At 51.8% G+C, this 14,900-nt stretch overlaps 6 protein-coding genes and 1 non-coding gene across 7 annotated transcripts; 3 read left to right on the top strand and 4 right to left on the bottom strand.

Annotated features, from left to right (window-relative positions):
* Positions 1-466: 466 nt before the first annotated feature.
* Positions 467-1,926, top strand: K489DRAFT_434192 (U-box-domain-containing protein; the record flags this gene model as incomplete). The annotated part of the gene is made up of 2 exons (XM_033608549.1): positions 467-1,060; positions 1,259-1,926. The coding sequence occupies exons 1-2, from the start codon at positions 814-816 to the stop codon at positions 1,924-1,926; spliced, it is 915 nt and encodes a 304-aa protein (XP_033456477.1). The 5' UTR covers positions 467-813.
* A 793-nt stretch (positions 1,927-2,719) lies between these two features.
* K489DRAFT_66623 (uncharacterized protein) lies at positions 2,720-5,382 on the bottom strand. The gene has a single exon (XM_033608817.1). The coding sequence runs from the start codon at positions 4,920-4,922 to the stop codon at positions 2,724-2,726; it is 2,199 nt and encodes a 732-aa protein (XP_033456478.1). The 5' UTR covers positions 4,923-5,382; the 3' UTR covers positions 2,720-2,723.
* K489DRAFT_66624 (P-loop containing nucleoside triphosphate hydrolase protein) lies at positions 5,383-6,882 on the bottom strand. Its single transcript, XM_033608818.1, has one exon. It carries the CDS (start codon positions 6,679-6,681, stop codon positions 5,842-5,844), a length of 840 nt encoding a protein of 279 aa, XP_033456479.1. The 5' UTR covers positions 6,682-6,882; the 3' UTR covers positions 5,383-5,841.
* Positions 6,734-7,324, bottom strand: K489DRAFT_383665 (uncharacterized protein). The gene has a single exon (XM_033605667.1). It carries the CDS (start codon positions 7,014-7,016, stop codon positions 6,765-6,767), a length of 252 nt encoding a protein of 83 aa, XP_033456480.1. The 5' UTR covers positions 7,017-7,324; the 3' UTR covers positions 6,734-6,764.
* An 848-nt stretch (positions 7,325-8,172) lies between these two features.
* On the bottom strand, positions 8,173-9,834 carry K489DRAFT_390644 (cytochrome P450 monooxygenase-like protein; the record flags this gene model as incomplete). Its single annotated transcript, XM_033606620.1, has 3 exons — positions 8,173-8,534; positions 8,606-8,642; positions 8,716-9,834. The coding sequence occupies 3 exons, from the start codon at positions 9,832-9,834 to the stop codon at positions 8,173-8,175; spliced, it is 1,518 nt and encodes a 505-aa protein (XP_033456481.1).
* Positions 9,835-10,713: 879 nt separating this feature from the next.
* Positions 10,714-12,753, top strand: K489DRAFT_383668 (uncharacterized protein). Its single transcript, XM_033605668.1, has one exon. The coding sequence runs from the start codon at positions 10,804-10,806 to the stop codon at positions 12,559-12,561; it is 1,758 nt and encodes a 585-aa protein (XP_033456482.1). The 5' UTR covers positions 10,714-10,803; the 3' UTR covers positions 12,562-12,753.
* Positions 12,754-12,795: 42 nt separating this feature from the next.
* K489DRAFT_t50 lies at positions 12,796-12,889 on the top strand. The gene has a single exon. It is a non-coding gene; the product is annotated as a tRNA-Asn (tRNA).
* The last annotated feature ends 2,011 nt before the right edge of the window (positions 12,890-14,900 follow it).

The raw sequence follows: 14,900 nt of genomic DNA on the forward strand, positions 1-14,900 counted from the left end.
TCCTTTAGCTTGGCAGATGGCATTGGCCATTGATTGTACTAGGCTTGCAGTTGGGGACAATCCTTGAGAATCTAGCTTCAATATACCTTGGAGAAGGGCCTCTTCTTCTATTAGGCTGAGCTTCATGTTCTGTGGTATATAATCTTCTCGTGAAGGGGTTCCTTGAAGTCTACGATGAAGTGTTGTTTTAGAGACATTGAATGCTTTCGCTGCAGCACTCATGGAACTGATTTCGCCTGATCTAATAGCCGATATAGCAAGCAATATGCTTCCTTCATTTGGACTTGATTGCACGCGTTTCGGTGGTGCCATCGCGTGTTGAAGTTGACGTGTCGATATCCTCAGAAGTCGCGTTCCGCGCCCCCGTGTGTTCCGCGCTCACGTGGCCCGCGTTAGCTGCAACACCTCACGCGATCGATCATATAATGTTTGCACTGCCTCATCGAATTATTCCGCCTAATAATATCCAAGTCTCAACCAAAGCCTATGCTGGAAATTAAGACATAGCATTAACAAAAAATTGCTTTTGTAGGCCGTATCATCGACCTCATATCATCATCTCGGGGGTGTGAAGATCGTCATCGCTTATCATTCACACATCATCGGCGGGGCACAGTTTGGAAGCCAGCATAGAGAGTCGGACAACGGTTACCGGCCTGCCGATAGACATTGTCCATCATTGTCCATCTCCCGCCCTCTGTCCTGCGCTCAAGAATACCTCCACAAGAAAGACGGGCAAGTAGCAAGCTTGAACTCTTCTCATAACCGATATCTCCTTGGATACGAAAAAGAACCGCGTTGAACCTAACAGCGATGGCACATCTCGCCGACTCCCTCAAAGCCCAAGGTAACGAGTCTTTCCGGCGAGGCGAATTTGTTGAAGCCGAAGATTTCTATACCCAAGCCATCCAGAAGAACCCCGGAAACCCTCTTTTGTTCACGAATCGCGCCAATGCTAGGCTGAAATTACATCGTTGGGAGGAAGCTGCCCTTGATTGCAATAAGGCGATTGAGATTACGGGGCAGAATGCGCCGAATCATAAGGCGTATTACTTTTTAGGTGAGTGGTTGTTTTTGTTGTGTTTTGGGGTGGTGGTTGAGGGGGTTCAGGGTCGCAGCGCAACTCGCCGATTATGGTTAAGGGGTCACGACAGGTCTTTGGGAATGGTATCGTCAGCATGGCTATGAGCAGATCCTTGTCGGGAAATGAATCACGCGCCCCGTTGAGATGACTGACCATTGACCCGATATCTCCTAGCCCAAGCGCATCTATCTTCAAATCATCCTCAACAAGCCCTCGACGCCGCCCAAACCGCCTACACCCAAGTCCTCTACCCCCATCCCACCACCAAATCCTCTCCCAACGACCTCCAGACCTTCTCCCTCTACGTCCTCCGCTGCAAAAAAGCCATCTTTACCTCCCGCGAGCGCGCCCGCCTGCGCGCCCAAGGCGACCTCCTCGCCGACCTCGAAGAATCCCTCGAGATGAAACTGCAACAAGACCTGGCCGCGGTAAGTGCCCAACTGCGCGCGCCCTCCATCTACCACCACTCCGGCCCAACGATCGGCCCTATCGCCGCCACCGAAGCCCGCGCCGCACTCCACGCCGCCCACGAAACCCGCCTTTCGGGTCTCCGCGCCGTCTTCGCCCTCGCGCAAGATCCCAGCCTCACGCCCACGCGCCGCGAAGTCCCCGATCACCTCGTCGATATGATCACTTTCGAACCCATGCATGATCCCGTGGTGACGAAGAATGGCCATAGCTATGAGCGGGCGACACTGTACGAACATCTCAAGCGGAGCCCGACGGATCCGCTGACGAGAGAGCCGTTGAGTATGCAGGATGTCCGGAGCAATTTGGGACTTAAGGCGGCGTGTGAGGAGTTTTGGGCGAGTGGGGCGGAGATGTGGATTGGGGATTGGTGAAGCGGGGAAGGAGGAAGACTCCTTCCATCTCCTTCTTGAGAGCTGTGAATTCGTGCCAAAGCCGGAGAACATTTTGCAACTTTCTTGATCCATCTTTATTTTCAGAAATGGTAGGGGTTGAAGGGACGGGCACCATCGTTCCGACGCGGATCCCTGTCATGAGTCACGGCTTCTCAAATGGTTGTACAATTATACGACACATAACCAGACTCGTCACGCCGATCAGATTGATCCTGCCTTTCCAGTCTCCATCAAGAGGACGGTATGACTAACTTCGCCATTAGAGGCGCTGCGCCATTGCTTTCGAGCCATCTCAAGATGGGCCGTTCGAGAGGAACGACAAGGTCGCAAGACATACTCTCACCAACGCGGTCGAACCACAGGGATCATGCCATAACTACGCCTCTCGAACAATAGAAAGGATAACACTGGCGATCACCAGCATAACATAACTTATCAAAAATCGTTCTACATCCAGATCGCTCGTCGGTTTCAATCGAATATACTGCTGCTATACGGGTATCTATAAATATTCTTCTTCTCCGCGCCTATCAGCGAACAAACCGGTTCTTCTCTTGCGATCTCTCGCGAGAAAGGATGACGACAACACATGGAGTCCAAGTATGAAAGTTCCATCAAACCACAAACACTCAGAGCAATATTGGAAAGCCATGGAAAGCCATGCAACAACAAACTACACAACAATTGAAAATCACATCCACCACCACACCCTCGTTACAACAATCAAGTTTGGAATAGACACCCACTTCCCTCGTGCGGGCGTCTAGATGGATGACTTAAATCCCCATCAACTCCCTCCTGAGCCGCATCAGCTCCTCAACGTCACCGTCATCCGGCGAAGTAATCTTCCTCCTTTTCGCCGGTCGCTGTACTGGAGGAGGACGCTTCGGCGGCTCCAGCAATTTCGGTGGGGAATTTGCAAGAACTCCATCGATAACGGAGCCTTCAAACACTGTCGATGCTTCTTCAGAGTTCTGTCTTACTGGTGGCGAGGAGGATATCTGGGACTCCGGCACAGAATCTTCTTTGGATACCATCGCTTTTGTGGGACGTGTGCGACTAATTTTGGTGAGTTTTGGTGAGGAGAGGATCAGGCCGGCTTGGAAGCCGGTCAGGGGACGACGACCTTTGAGATTTGCTGAGCGCGGATCCCGAGTCTCCTTCTTGGCTGGCTGTTTTGTGGGTTTCTGCGTCGTCGAGGATAGCTTGGCTCGGCGGTGGCTTCTCAATGGGCTGGGATCGACCGCTCGCTCGGGGTCCTCGATCAAACTTGGACTGCCCTCTGAGGAGACTCGAACGAGCCTCTTGACTGCACTCTGCTTGATGAATTTGCCTGTTGCAGGATCGCGGACGGATGTTGGTTTGTTGGCGGGCTGCTTCGCGGTAGTTGTGGGCTTGGCTTTCTTCTGAGGTGCAGATTTTGTACGTTGAGTCTGCCTCTGTTGAGCTCGGGCGCTTCTACGTATTGTTGGATTGAATGGCGGTCGTTTTGTTTTGTGTGTCACTGTGTCTTCGTCTTGTGCCAGATTGTCGTATGCGATAATCGCGTGGGACGGATCCCAACCCGGGTTGTCCGAAGATCGCGAGTTGGGGTGCGGTTCATTAGTTGTTGTGGCCTTCAAGGGATCTGAATTGCGTTCAGTTGACGTATCCAAAGCTTTTCGCTTGGTTCCTCTCGTTTTGACATCCGGCTCAGGATCTATATTACTGTTGTTTGCCTGCTTGGGCTTTTTGTTCTGCATTTGTGAGCTTGGCGGTGGTTTTACTCCTTTGCGTTTCTTGGTATTCATCTTCTCGATTTCAGACGGTCTATTCGATTCGAGTTCAAGCGCTTCTTTGTCTCGCTTGTTGGCTGTTATCTGCATGTCGGACAATATTACATTTGAGGTAGTCACCCCAGCTCCTTCCATTGGCTGAGCAGATGGTGCCTGGGCTACGGACGCGGCTGCATCGACGCCCAGAAGTCGCTTTCCTCTCCTTTTCGATGCCTGGTTCGCGGGCCGCGTGGCTGCTCGCTTTGTGACGACTCTTGACGCTTTCTGGGATGCCTTCGGCGCAGGTCTCTTCGTTGACGGCCTTGACTTGCCGACGGCCGGTTCGACTGCATCTGATTGTGAACAATCCTTGTCGATTGTGTCGTCTTGGGAAGCAGGGAATTCCTGTACCTTTGTGGGCATCGTCGGCAGATTTTGCTGCTCGACCAACGCGTCATCCTCGCGCAATAACTCTGGCGAGATCGAATCACTCGCTCCCTGCTCTTGGATCGTCGATTGTCCGGCAGGTAGAACGCCAACAGGCGACTCTTTCTGCGCCAGGAGCTTTGCAACATTCTCGCTGAGCTGTTCATTCCGTTCCTTCAAGATTTGGATTGCCCGCAGCGCGTGGTCAAGATCCCGCGCCACTCGCTGCGTTTCTTCCCTAGCTTCATCCTTGCTCTGCCTGGCGACAATCCTCACTTGATCTAGTTGTATCTGCAAGGCTGTTTCCCTCTCCGAGACCAACTGCACTTTTTCCGAAGTTTTTGTCACCGCATCTGCATGTCCTGTGGCATCTTTCTCCACGACTGCGATGCGCTTTAGGATTGCGACCTGACATTCGATGACTTGTTGTCTTTGGACATCTGCCTCCGTCTGTATCCGTCCATGAGCCTCGACCACTGCTTTCAACAGCTGAATCTCGTCTCTGAGCTCGTTCACCAGGGCGAAATCCTTCTTCCGCGCGGCATCATGTGCTTGCAACGCTGTCTCGTTGGCATTGATGACCTCGCCGAGCTTTTTTTCGAGTTTGCTACCTTGTTCAACCTGTACTTGCTCGCTGTGTTGGAGAGATTCATCGAGCTTTTGGTGCTTCGCTTCAAGTTGACGGAATCGCTCGGCGAGGTAAGTGTGTTCGCGCTTGAGCTGATGAGCCCACAGAAGAGATGCCGGTGACGGTGACGCTGTCGATGTTGTTGAGACTGTTGAAGTTGGCGCCATGACGAGCTGGTGGCAACCATTGGGATCCGAAAGTATCGCGTAGTGAGTAGTTGGTCAATCTTACATGCAACAGGGTTCGTTCGGCGCCACCGGTGATTGTTGTCTTGAAATTGAATGGACAAAGATTCAAAAGCACGCGTCTTCCTGGCTCTTGCGAGGCGCAAAATGAGATCTTTGTTCGTTCGAAAGGTTATCATGATCTGTCCTGGAAAAAGATGAGTTGGCCGTCAAAGTTTGTGTCACAATCCTATGACATTTCAGGGAAAGATTCCAGGGCTGTTTCGTGACATCTGACCACCTGACTCTGTGTGAAATTCATGATAGGAGAGAGGCGCCAGTCATGGACGCGAGTTGGCAATACGTAGAGTCATCTCATCGGTATTCATGTTTACACCGACTGACGCACCTTCGACAGCGTAAAGTTGTCGCCTGAACGAATCTTGCTGTGGCTCTACGCAACCAGAGCCTGTCACACCTAACGAAGACCATCACAAGAAAGTACTTTGTTTCAAGCGAATTCAATTTAGCAGACTCTCTCATAATCTACGTACCAAATCGCTATGAAGGCGCAAAAGGAACATTTTGATGGCATCGCGAATCGCAATACGCCTTTGCAAGGAAGCGCGCCAAAGCAAGTCTCTATCATCATCATAAAAGCCCAAAGGATGAGGGGCGGGGACCGCGTCCTCTTCCTCTAGCCGATACATGCCTGCGTCTGCCAGCAAGAGAGCCGACAGGTCCAGGTAGGGATGTCGAGCGCGCACAAGTTTCGAAAACGGTGATTGTTGTATGTCGGAAGTGGGAGTGTGTATGGGGGTGCGCCTCCCCGGCCCGACGCCGAGCCCAAAACTATTATGTTTTCAGATCAGTCGGGCAGAGTCAACTTGGGTGATGGTTGTCTTGGAAAAATGTATGCTGCTTAAATGAGGTCGGCCACGTTCATCGGCATCTCCTCAATCTGAGTGGAATAGAACTGTTCAATTTCACGCATCATGCGCACATCGTCAGCAGTGACGAAGTTGATGGCCACACCCTTTCGGCCGAAACGACCACCACGACCGATACGGTGAATGTAGTTTTCACGGTTGGCGGGAAGATCGTAGTTGATGACCAGAGAGACCTGCTGGACGTCGATACCACGGGCCAAAAGGTCAGTGGCGATGAGGACACGAGAAGATCCGGAACGGAACTCCTTCATGATGACATCACGCTGGCCTTGGTCCATGTCACCGTGCATGGCGGAGACAGTGAAGTCACGGGCAGTGAGCTTCTCAGTCAACCAGTCGACCTTTCTGCGGGTGTTGCAGAAGATGACAGCCTGGGTGATGGTGACGGTCTCGTACAAGTCGGACAGGGTGTCGAGCTTCCAGTCCTCCTTCTCGACGGCAATGTAGAATTGCTTGATACCTTCGAGGGTCAACTCGTCCTTCTTGACGAGGATACGGACGGGGTCACGCATGAACTTGGTGGTGACCTCGAGGACGTCCTGGGGCATGGTGGCGGAGAGAAGGACGACCTGGGTGCTCTGAGGAAGGAGCTGGAAGATGTCGTAGATCTGCTCAGTGAAACCACGAGACAACATCTCATCGGCCTCATCGAGGACGAACATCTTCATGCTGTCGGTCTTGAGGACGCGACGCTGGATCATGTCGTGGACACGGCCGGGAGTTCCGACGACGACCTGAGGTCCGTCACCGAGGGCCTTCATGTCATCACGAACGCTGGTGCCACCGATACAGGCGTGGCACTCGATGTTCATGAAGTCACCAATGGCGACGACGACCTTTTGGATCTGCTGAGCCAACTCACGGGTGGGTGCGAGGATGAGAGCCTGGCACGCCTTCAAGTTGGTGTCGATCTTCTGAAGGGTGGAGATGGAGAAGGTAGCGGTCTTGCCGGTACCAGACTGGGCCTGAGCGATGACATCGTTGCCTGAACCGTTGTCAACATTGCTGTTATCCACTCGAACCCCGCTGCGGAGAAAAGCGGCAACTTACCCTTGATGACGGGCATGATGGCACGCTGCTGGATAGCAGAGGGACGCTCGAAACCGTAAGCGTAGATGCCACGGAGCAACTCGCTCTTGAGGTTCATGGCATCGAAGCTGTCGGTAGTCTCATCGTAGTTGGACTCGATCTGACCTGAAAGCGGGCGCACGTGTTAGCCTCTGCGCAAAATTTGGCCGCGTTCTTGACCGCTCGCAGTGTGAAATGTATGGTGCTTCGCCTCTTTGTTTCCCTCGTCGCCTTCGCAAACGATCACCAATGATGAGATGCCTCCTACACGCGACTCACCAGCATCGATGTCCTCAAGTCCTTTGTCACCCATGATTGCGGTTGGTGGGATGAGCTCACGAGCGTTGCGCTGTGAGCTTGGTGGGAATGCGAGTGGACGGGCTGTTACCGTCCGAGAGTGCTTGTTGTTGTTGCTGTAAAAAACTAGATGCCTGACTCGCTCAAGGAGGAGTCGTATGGGATCTAGGAGTGAAGTGTGGTGATTGTGTGTTGAGTGGTGATTTATGATTTTCAGGATAAAATGGAGGGACAGCGGAAATTCATAAGGCGGTTCTGAGAAATTTCGCAGAACGTGGTGCACGGGCCACTTGTGCGGTTCCGTGGTGGCGGCGCTACACGCGATCGAAGTTTTGTCATCGTCCACCGAATTATTTTGTTCATCACTGTGCGGGTCAACTACGGCGCGGGACATTGCTGCTTGTTACTAGCCACTCACTCGACTCACATACATATTCCTCCTCATTGCGCTGTTGGTTGCCCTCCTTTTCCATCAGCGTGGCGAATATATTCGCGTGTGCTACTCTTCGTATATTGATGCTGACCCTTGTACCGAGCAATACTATTCCAGCAATCGGTGAAGCGTGGGATGACATCAATATCTGGCTTCACATTTCAACGAGATCAGGGCCTCTCCACCCACGTATCCTTGCAGTTCCCAATGTTGCGCAGAGCACCGGACATTCCTCCAGCAGACCCATGGACAGCGAATTAAGCATGACTAATCTGTGCGCATAGACAGTCATAGCCCTGAAGGATCCGGCGCTGGGCTCTGACTCACAAGCATGAGTGGCATGCATGGAGTCATGAAGGCGCGGGCGCGTTAGATCGTGGGACTATGACTCTGGCTGAGGAGGCGACTTATTCTCCATGCGTAACAATGACATACGCGCGAACTTACGAGACGCGCACATGCGATACTTGACTCCCCTCAAGTCGAGTCACATAACGGATCTGCTCTACCGCAGCTTCAATCGACAAGGCATTCCCTCTCTTGGCTTAGCCGTACCAAGTTGGATCTGATATGCCTCCTCTCCAAATTGCGTCTGCACACCTGACTCGTCAGATGGATAACCGGTGCCATCTCCTTTGAGAGCTTTCAACTCGTGATACGCGGGGATAAAGTCCCAACTTCTTAGTGTCATAAGCAGAATGATCTTCGTTTCGATAATCGCGAGTTCCTGGCCGATGCAGTTCCGGGAACCTTTGGAAAATGGCATCCACGCATCTCGATCGTTGGCGGTGTCATTTGGTAGAAAGCGCTCCGGTTTGAACTTGTGTGGATCAGGCCAATATCTGGGATTGCGATGCATACCAACGTCTGGTCAAAGATGTTGTCAGATGAGTCACAAGTACGGCAAGCACACTGATTGGCAGGAATTCATGACTCACCGACAGGCCAAAGCATGAATCCTTCCGTCGGCAAACGCTCGTTGGTATCTGGATCTCTCAGATTGAGGCTGCAATCGCTCTTGGTCAGCATTGTTCTGTTTTCACTGCACGCGGGTGGCAACATACTCCGGAGATCCAGCACGGACAGTGCTGGCTGGAGGTTGAATCCTGAGAACCTCCCGAATCACCGCCAATGTATACTCGAGCTTGTTCATGAGACGAGGATCCTCAAGTAATCGCGATACAGCGGCATCGCGGTCTGTGCCAAAGACATCGTCATGTTCCTTACGAATACGTGCTAGCATTTGGGGATTCTTGCCAAGGTAATAATATGCGTAACAAATCGTGGACGAGGTAGTGTCGTGGCCGGCGAACACAAAAGTCCTCATGTTGCTAACCGCGCCAATGCGGAATTCGGCATCGAGCTTGGTGACGTGGGAGGTGTCTCCCGAAACACCCTTGACTTCCTTAAGATATGATTCAAGGGCAAGATCAATGACATGCTTAGTCTTGCCTCTGCTCTCACGCGAAGCAAAGCGCTCGTCCAGACGTTTTCCGAGATAGCGATTCATCCTCCAATTGTTGTACGCTTGCATAACTGGTCGTCTAATGTCCCACAGCTCACTAGGCTGGAACTGTACACCCAAGCTTTGCCATCGGACCTGAGAGTTGAAGGCGCTGACAAGTTCATTCGTTTTAGTCTGAGAGTCGAGATCAATGTCCAGCACAAGCTTGCAGATAATGTCGATCGTCAACTTTGTGGCCGCGGTCTCCATGCGGAATAACTCGTTCCGTTTGGCTTTCTGTTCCATCAGGTCGCAGAAGACCTTGCACTGATTAACGATCGCTGGGACCAGGGTCATCAAATTATTACTGCTGAAGCCCGGGTTGAAAATCGATCGCCACTTCTTCCACTCAGGTCCATCTGTGCTAACAAGATTTCCTGGACCTCCAAAATTCTTCATGAACTCGCCGACCAGGGGATGTTTTGGCGCGAAATTCTTGTTTGTGATTTCGTTGGCCATTTCCGTGTTCATGATCATCAACATAGGCGGCCCGGCGGGCCATGTGTCCAAGTACCAAAAATCTCCCAGTCGATATTCCTCCTTTAATCCAAGGACGAACGTCTGAGGTGCCGCTTGCGCAGGCTGCTTCGCAATCACTTTACCCATCGAGATGAGTGAGCCGAAAAGATAAGACCGGGGCGGACCTGGGAGGCCCTTAAACATGCTACGTTGTTGATGTAGCCGTTGCCAAAATCGCAGCATCACTGCCACGACGACGAAGAGGATCGTCCATGACAGCCGCAATCCTGACAACGCCTCCATGTTGACGCGAATGCAGGCCCGGTGCACAATGTCTCAACACAAGAATTGTAACAAAAAATATCAAGCCAGGCAAAATGACTGCCCATCGAGACTTATGAGTAACAACTTCATTAAAGGCTCATGAGACGGGCTGTGTTGAGTACTTATTTATGTGATTCAACATGAGGTGTCGATCCTTCTACAGCAGTCCTTCCACAAGGTCGTGGTGCCAGCAACCCTGGATTTAAGCGAGATACGACCAATGCGGCCAATGATGACAGCCCCGGGCACGGTCGAACTTCTATGACTTCGGCCTAGTTATTACCCCGGGGCGAATCCGAGACGTTTTCATTATTCGGAGCGTTCCTCCAATAAAGTACTGCATAAGCAGCAAGGACTACGATTGCTGTCCTTCAACAACGATGATGTGTTGATCCTCGTTCCGTGTTGCAGCCTTTCTTGATAAGACACAAGGGATGATGAACACCCTAGAGTCGTTGGAGATGGGTCTTGATTGAATGGGTGCACTCGTCACTGCGCTCACAGTCGTCTATGCCTGTACATTTCTACTGCCGGCGCTTGACACGAATTCATAAGTCTTAAGCGATTCGGATGTTTCAAGATTGTCGTAAATGCCAAGGATGGAAGGTAATGAATGTCCTCCAGGGCTTCCTCGGAATTTCGCCATCACGTGGCTGGAAACCCCTCCAAAAAGTGCGGGCAATCACGTGGGGACGCCCAGCACTAGGGTTACTATGCCGGAAGATCCATTAAGCAGTGTATGTCACTACCTACTGTACCAAGGTATTCATCCGGAAAGATACAAACTTCTAAACGATCGGTCGCAAGTACGACTGGGCTGCAGAAGAGCTCATGGATCCATTGCTGTAAATGAGTAGCCAGGACCACGGAGCGGCAATCGTGGCTGACAACAGCAACGAAGCTCGCCAGAAGCTTAGCCCTCCGCGGCGTGCACGCGCATCCATCTCAGCACCAGCCCATGACGTTGTTCCCGTCTCGCTGTCGACTGAGGATCACTGTGCAGCCTCCGAATCTTTGATCAACATATCTTCACCTGTGCAGAACATTGACGATCCCAACGATTACGCAGAGAGCATCGACGACCCAGACGAATTTGACGACGATCGCTTCTCCGTGGTGACTGTGTCCGCTGTAGGCAGCCTTAATCTCTCCGAGAACGAGTTCGACCACGATCACGATTTTGAGACGTTTGAGCCGATTGAGATTGTGCAGGCACGACTTGCCACAGAATCTACTCCTCGGTCCGCTTCACGCATTCCTACCACGCAGACCATAGACTCTGTCACCGCCATGGAGGAGGGAGGAGATGACTGGCGACAGGCAGGACACCACGCGGACCCGCAGGACTTGGCAGGGCCAGGAGCGCATGGTCAGCTCAACTGCAATGTGAGCAGTCCGCAAAAGGAGGGTGAAGGAACACAGAATTCTTACGTCTCATACCTCGTTACCACCGACACCGATTTCAAATCGTTTCAGTCATCACATTCGAGCGTCCGTCGAAGATTCACGGATTTCGTCTTTCTGTACACGACCCTCGTGAAGGAATACCCACAATGCGCCGTGCCACCACCGCCAGACAAGCACAACATGTCATACGTCCGCGGCGACCGGTTCGCACCTGACTTCACAGCGAGGCGGGCACATTCGTTGCGGAGATTTCTTGGCAGACTTGCTCTGCATCCGGTCCTACGCCGAGCTACGATTCTCACCCTGTTCCTGGAGTCTACGGATTGGAATGCTACCATGCGAAGTCGACCCAATCGTGGGATGAGTGGCAGTGATGCAGGAAACTCGTCAGTACTCGAGAGTTGGACAGACAGCTTTCTCAATGCCTTTAGCAAGGTTCACAAGACAGACAAGCGCTTTCAAGACGTCAACGATCATGCTTCGAAGCTGGATGATGATCTCGGGACCGTCAGCAAAGTCGTCGCTCGTGTTGCCAAGCGCGAGTCCGATCTGGCCTCCGATTACGCAGACCTCTCTACACAATTCCAAAAGCTCGCTCAATTGGAACCCAGTGTGCAAAATGATCTTAACAAATTCTCCACCGGTGTTCAAGCGACCAGCGAGGGATGGCGGGCCCTACACGATCATACCGATCGGGACTATTTGACATCCCTCAAAGACATGGAATCTTACATCTCAGCAGTGAAGTCACTACTCAAGACTCGCGAACAGAAACAGCTCGACTTTGAAGGCTTGACAGATTACCTCAGCAAAGCACATCAAGAGCGCGACACGCTCGCGAGCACACACAGCGCAAGCGGGCTTGGCGCCTCGGGGTTCATCCGGGCCAAATTAGAAGACGTCCGCGGTGTCGACCACGAACAAGCTCGACGGGAACGCGTGCGCAAATTGGAAGTCTCCATATCTCGACTGACGGACGAGGTGGAGAATGCGAAGAAGACAACCGAAGCCTTCGACGAAGAGGTAGTCAAGGAAGTGGCGGATTTCGAGAGGATCAAGGCGGTGGAATTCCGCGACACCCTAGGCGGACTCGCTGACGCCCATGTGGACTTTTTCAAGACCAATATTGAGATATGGGAGAAATTCGTCAAGGAGGAAGAGGCGCTTATGGCGGCTGAGGGCGAAACTGTGGTAGCATAGAAAACATTTACAGGGATGGGTCGGTCGCTGAATGGAGTTTCAATATCATGTGTGGAGTCCCTTTTGAAGATACCTACCTAGGTGGGTATGCAATAGATGGATTGCTGCGTATTTCGAAGATGCGGGTGGTCATCGTCGCAACAAACATCCATCACGACCAACAATATACCAATATATACGCACTGGAAGCGGCCTCTTCATCAACAAGAGGATGAGCATCGCATCATGCGATCATCCCCCGTGGCGCAATTGGCTAGCGCGTTCGGCTGTTACCAACACCTGTTGAGAGCCAACCGGAAGGCTGGTGGTTCGAGCCCACCCGGGGGAGCACATCTGCTCCTGCCAGCTTTTTGCGTTTTTGTGGGTTGATACAGATTTTTGGGGTTGATACACACACAATATCCGGGAGATACATGAGATAGGTCTGATATTTGGGATATACTTGTCGTGTTGTTTTGCTTGTGCTATGTGTTCTGTTGTGCAAACTGAATGAATGCACTCTTGCTGCACTCGATTGAACGGCACGAGGTCAAAATAGTTGCTAGTGTTTCTTTGTCGCAGTCCACCCATTGACGTTCGGTGTTACCTGTGACGATGGTGATACACCCATATCCGTTCACTGTCTGTTGTTACTGAAGATTCACTTGCTTGGCCAGAGAAACCTTTATCATCTTACCCGTCGGACAAATCAGACACTCTCGCATTAATAATTGCAGCATGGCATCTACTTGAAAGGCTTATGACCTCATATACTCCGTATGGGAGTCGACCTCTTGGACGCGAATATCAAAAGACGCCAATACGAGGAAACAACCCAAACCCTACGGACTTGGGGCAGAACAACCCTACACTGTACTGCAGTGGACTTGCTGGAGATGCCACGCACGCGTTAGCTTATTATTCCACGCAGGAAATTCCGCGACTCTGGTGTGATCGACCTCTCCCTCCCGAGCGCTGGTCTTTGCACCCCAACAGCGATCGCCTCAGATGATCATTGCTCTTTGAGAGAAGACTTGCCATCTCGTTGTCAGTGATCTACGATGATCCCGCGATCTACTTGCCTACTGCACGGAAATAAAGTCATCGATCCACACGTCGGACACGATTCCGTTGCTTCTTTCTCAGGATGGGTGGTGGATGTGGTCATTTCGTCATCCTCTACCCTTCAACACACTATATGATGTAGATCACCTGAACGCAGGTGTGCACGTGAGGATTTTCCTCTCCTGCACTTGTATATCCATCACGAGTTCGTCATGGTATCGGCTGAAGCCACATCTCCTCTTACTAGTCTATCCGATTCCATCTTGATCGTCACGATTGTTGTCATGACGTAGACAAGCGACGAGAGCCACCCGCGTGTGACACAGAATCTGGCTCGAGGACTCACCGGTTTGTAAACAGTGTTGCATTGCCGGGATAGTTGCCCAGATCGATGACCGGGAAACGCCGAGAGACAGAGGCAGAAGCCGGGAATCGACACATGATGTCCAAGCAAGCGGGCGAGCAAAGCTGTTTGAACATACATGCGTCACCAACCACTGCTCCGCAACAACCACAGTCACCGGGTTTGCGGCTCTGTAATGCGCCCTGTCGGCATCGTACATGCATCCACGAGAGAAGGGGCCCGCCCGCCATCCATTCATTTCTTTGCCACATTTCCCCAATGTCTATCTATGATAACGATACTCGTGGAGGATTCCCACAGTATTTAATCCCAATGAGTGTGAAACGCGCGTCGGAAGGCTTGTTCGGGATATGCTTATTCCGCGTGCATGTGGAAGATTCATATATTTTGTTTACGCCACGAAAACACGCGCGTGTGTTCAGTACGTGAGGACGTTATGTTCCAGATAGCACACCTGTCGAGTATTGTACACACGCGATGTGTATGAGACAAGGTGATGAGAGCGCACCTGCATCTGCCCTAATCCCCATGGATTGCGTGAGTGGAGGAGTACCAGTACTGTGCCTGGTTCTGCCATTCCCTCCGGCGACCACAATTGTAAGGGTGATGATGGCAGTGAGACTGTAGCGGAAGGAGGGACCAACAGACAGCACGTCTTGCGAGCTGTGGAATCTCCCCTTTTCTGGTGATAACGGAGCGAAAAGGAGAACGAAATCTCCCATCATCTCGAGTCTACAAGAGTGCTATGCTCAGAACAGGCATTGCAGAACAGAACAAAACAGAACGGTGCTTTGCCACGGCCATGATAATGAACCGTGAGCAGTCCGTGATGAATTGAGCTCAATCAATCGAGCAGATTGAGATCGTCACACGCGTTTTTGATGAAATGCTGGGGACAGCAACCCGCCAAAACAATCGCTTGCGCATTGAT

Source organism: Dissoconium aciculare (assembly GCF_010015565.1).
Source record: "Dissoconium aciculare CBS 342.82 unplaced genomic scaffold K489scaffold_13, whole genome shotgun sequence".
NCBI classification, from domain to species: Eukaryota; Fungi; Ascomycota; class Dothideomycetes; order Mycosphaerellales; family Dissoconiaceae; genus Dissoconium; species Dissoconium aciculare.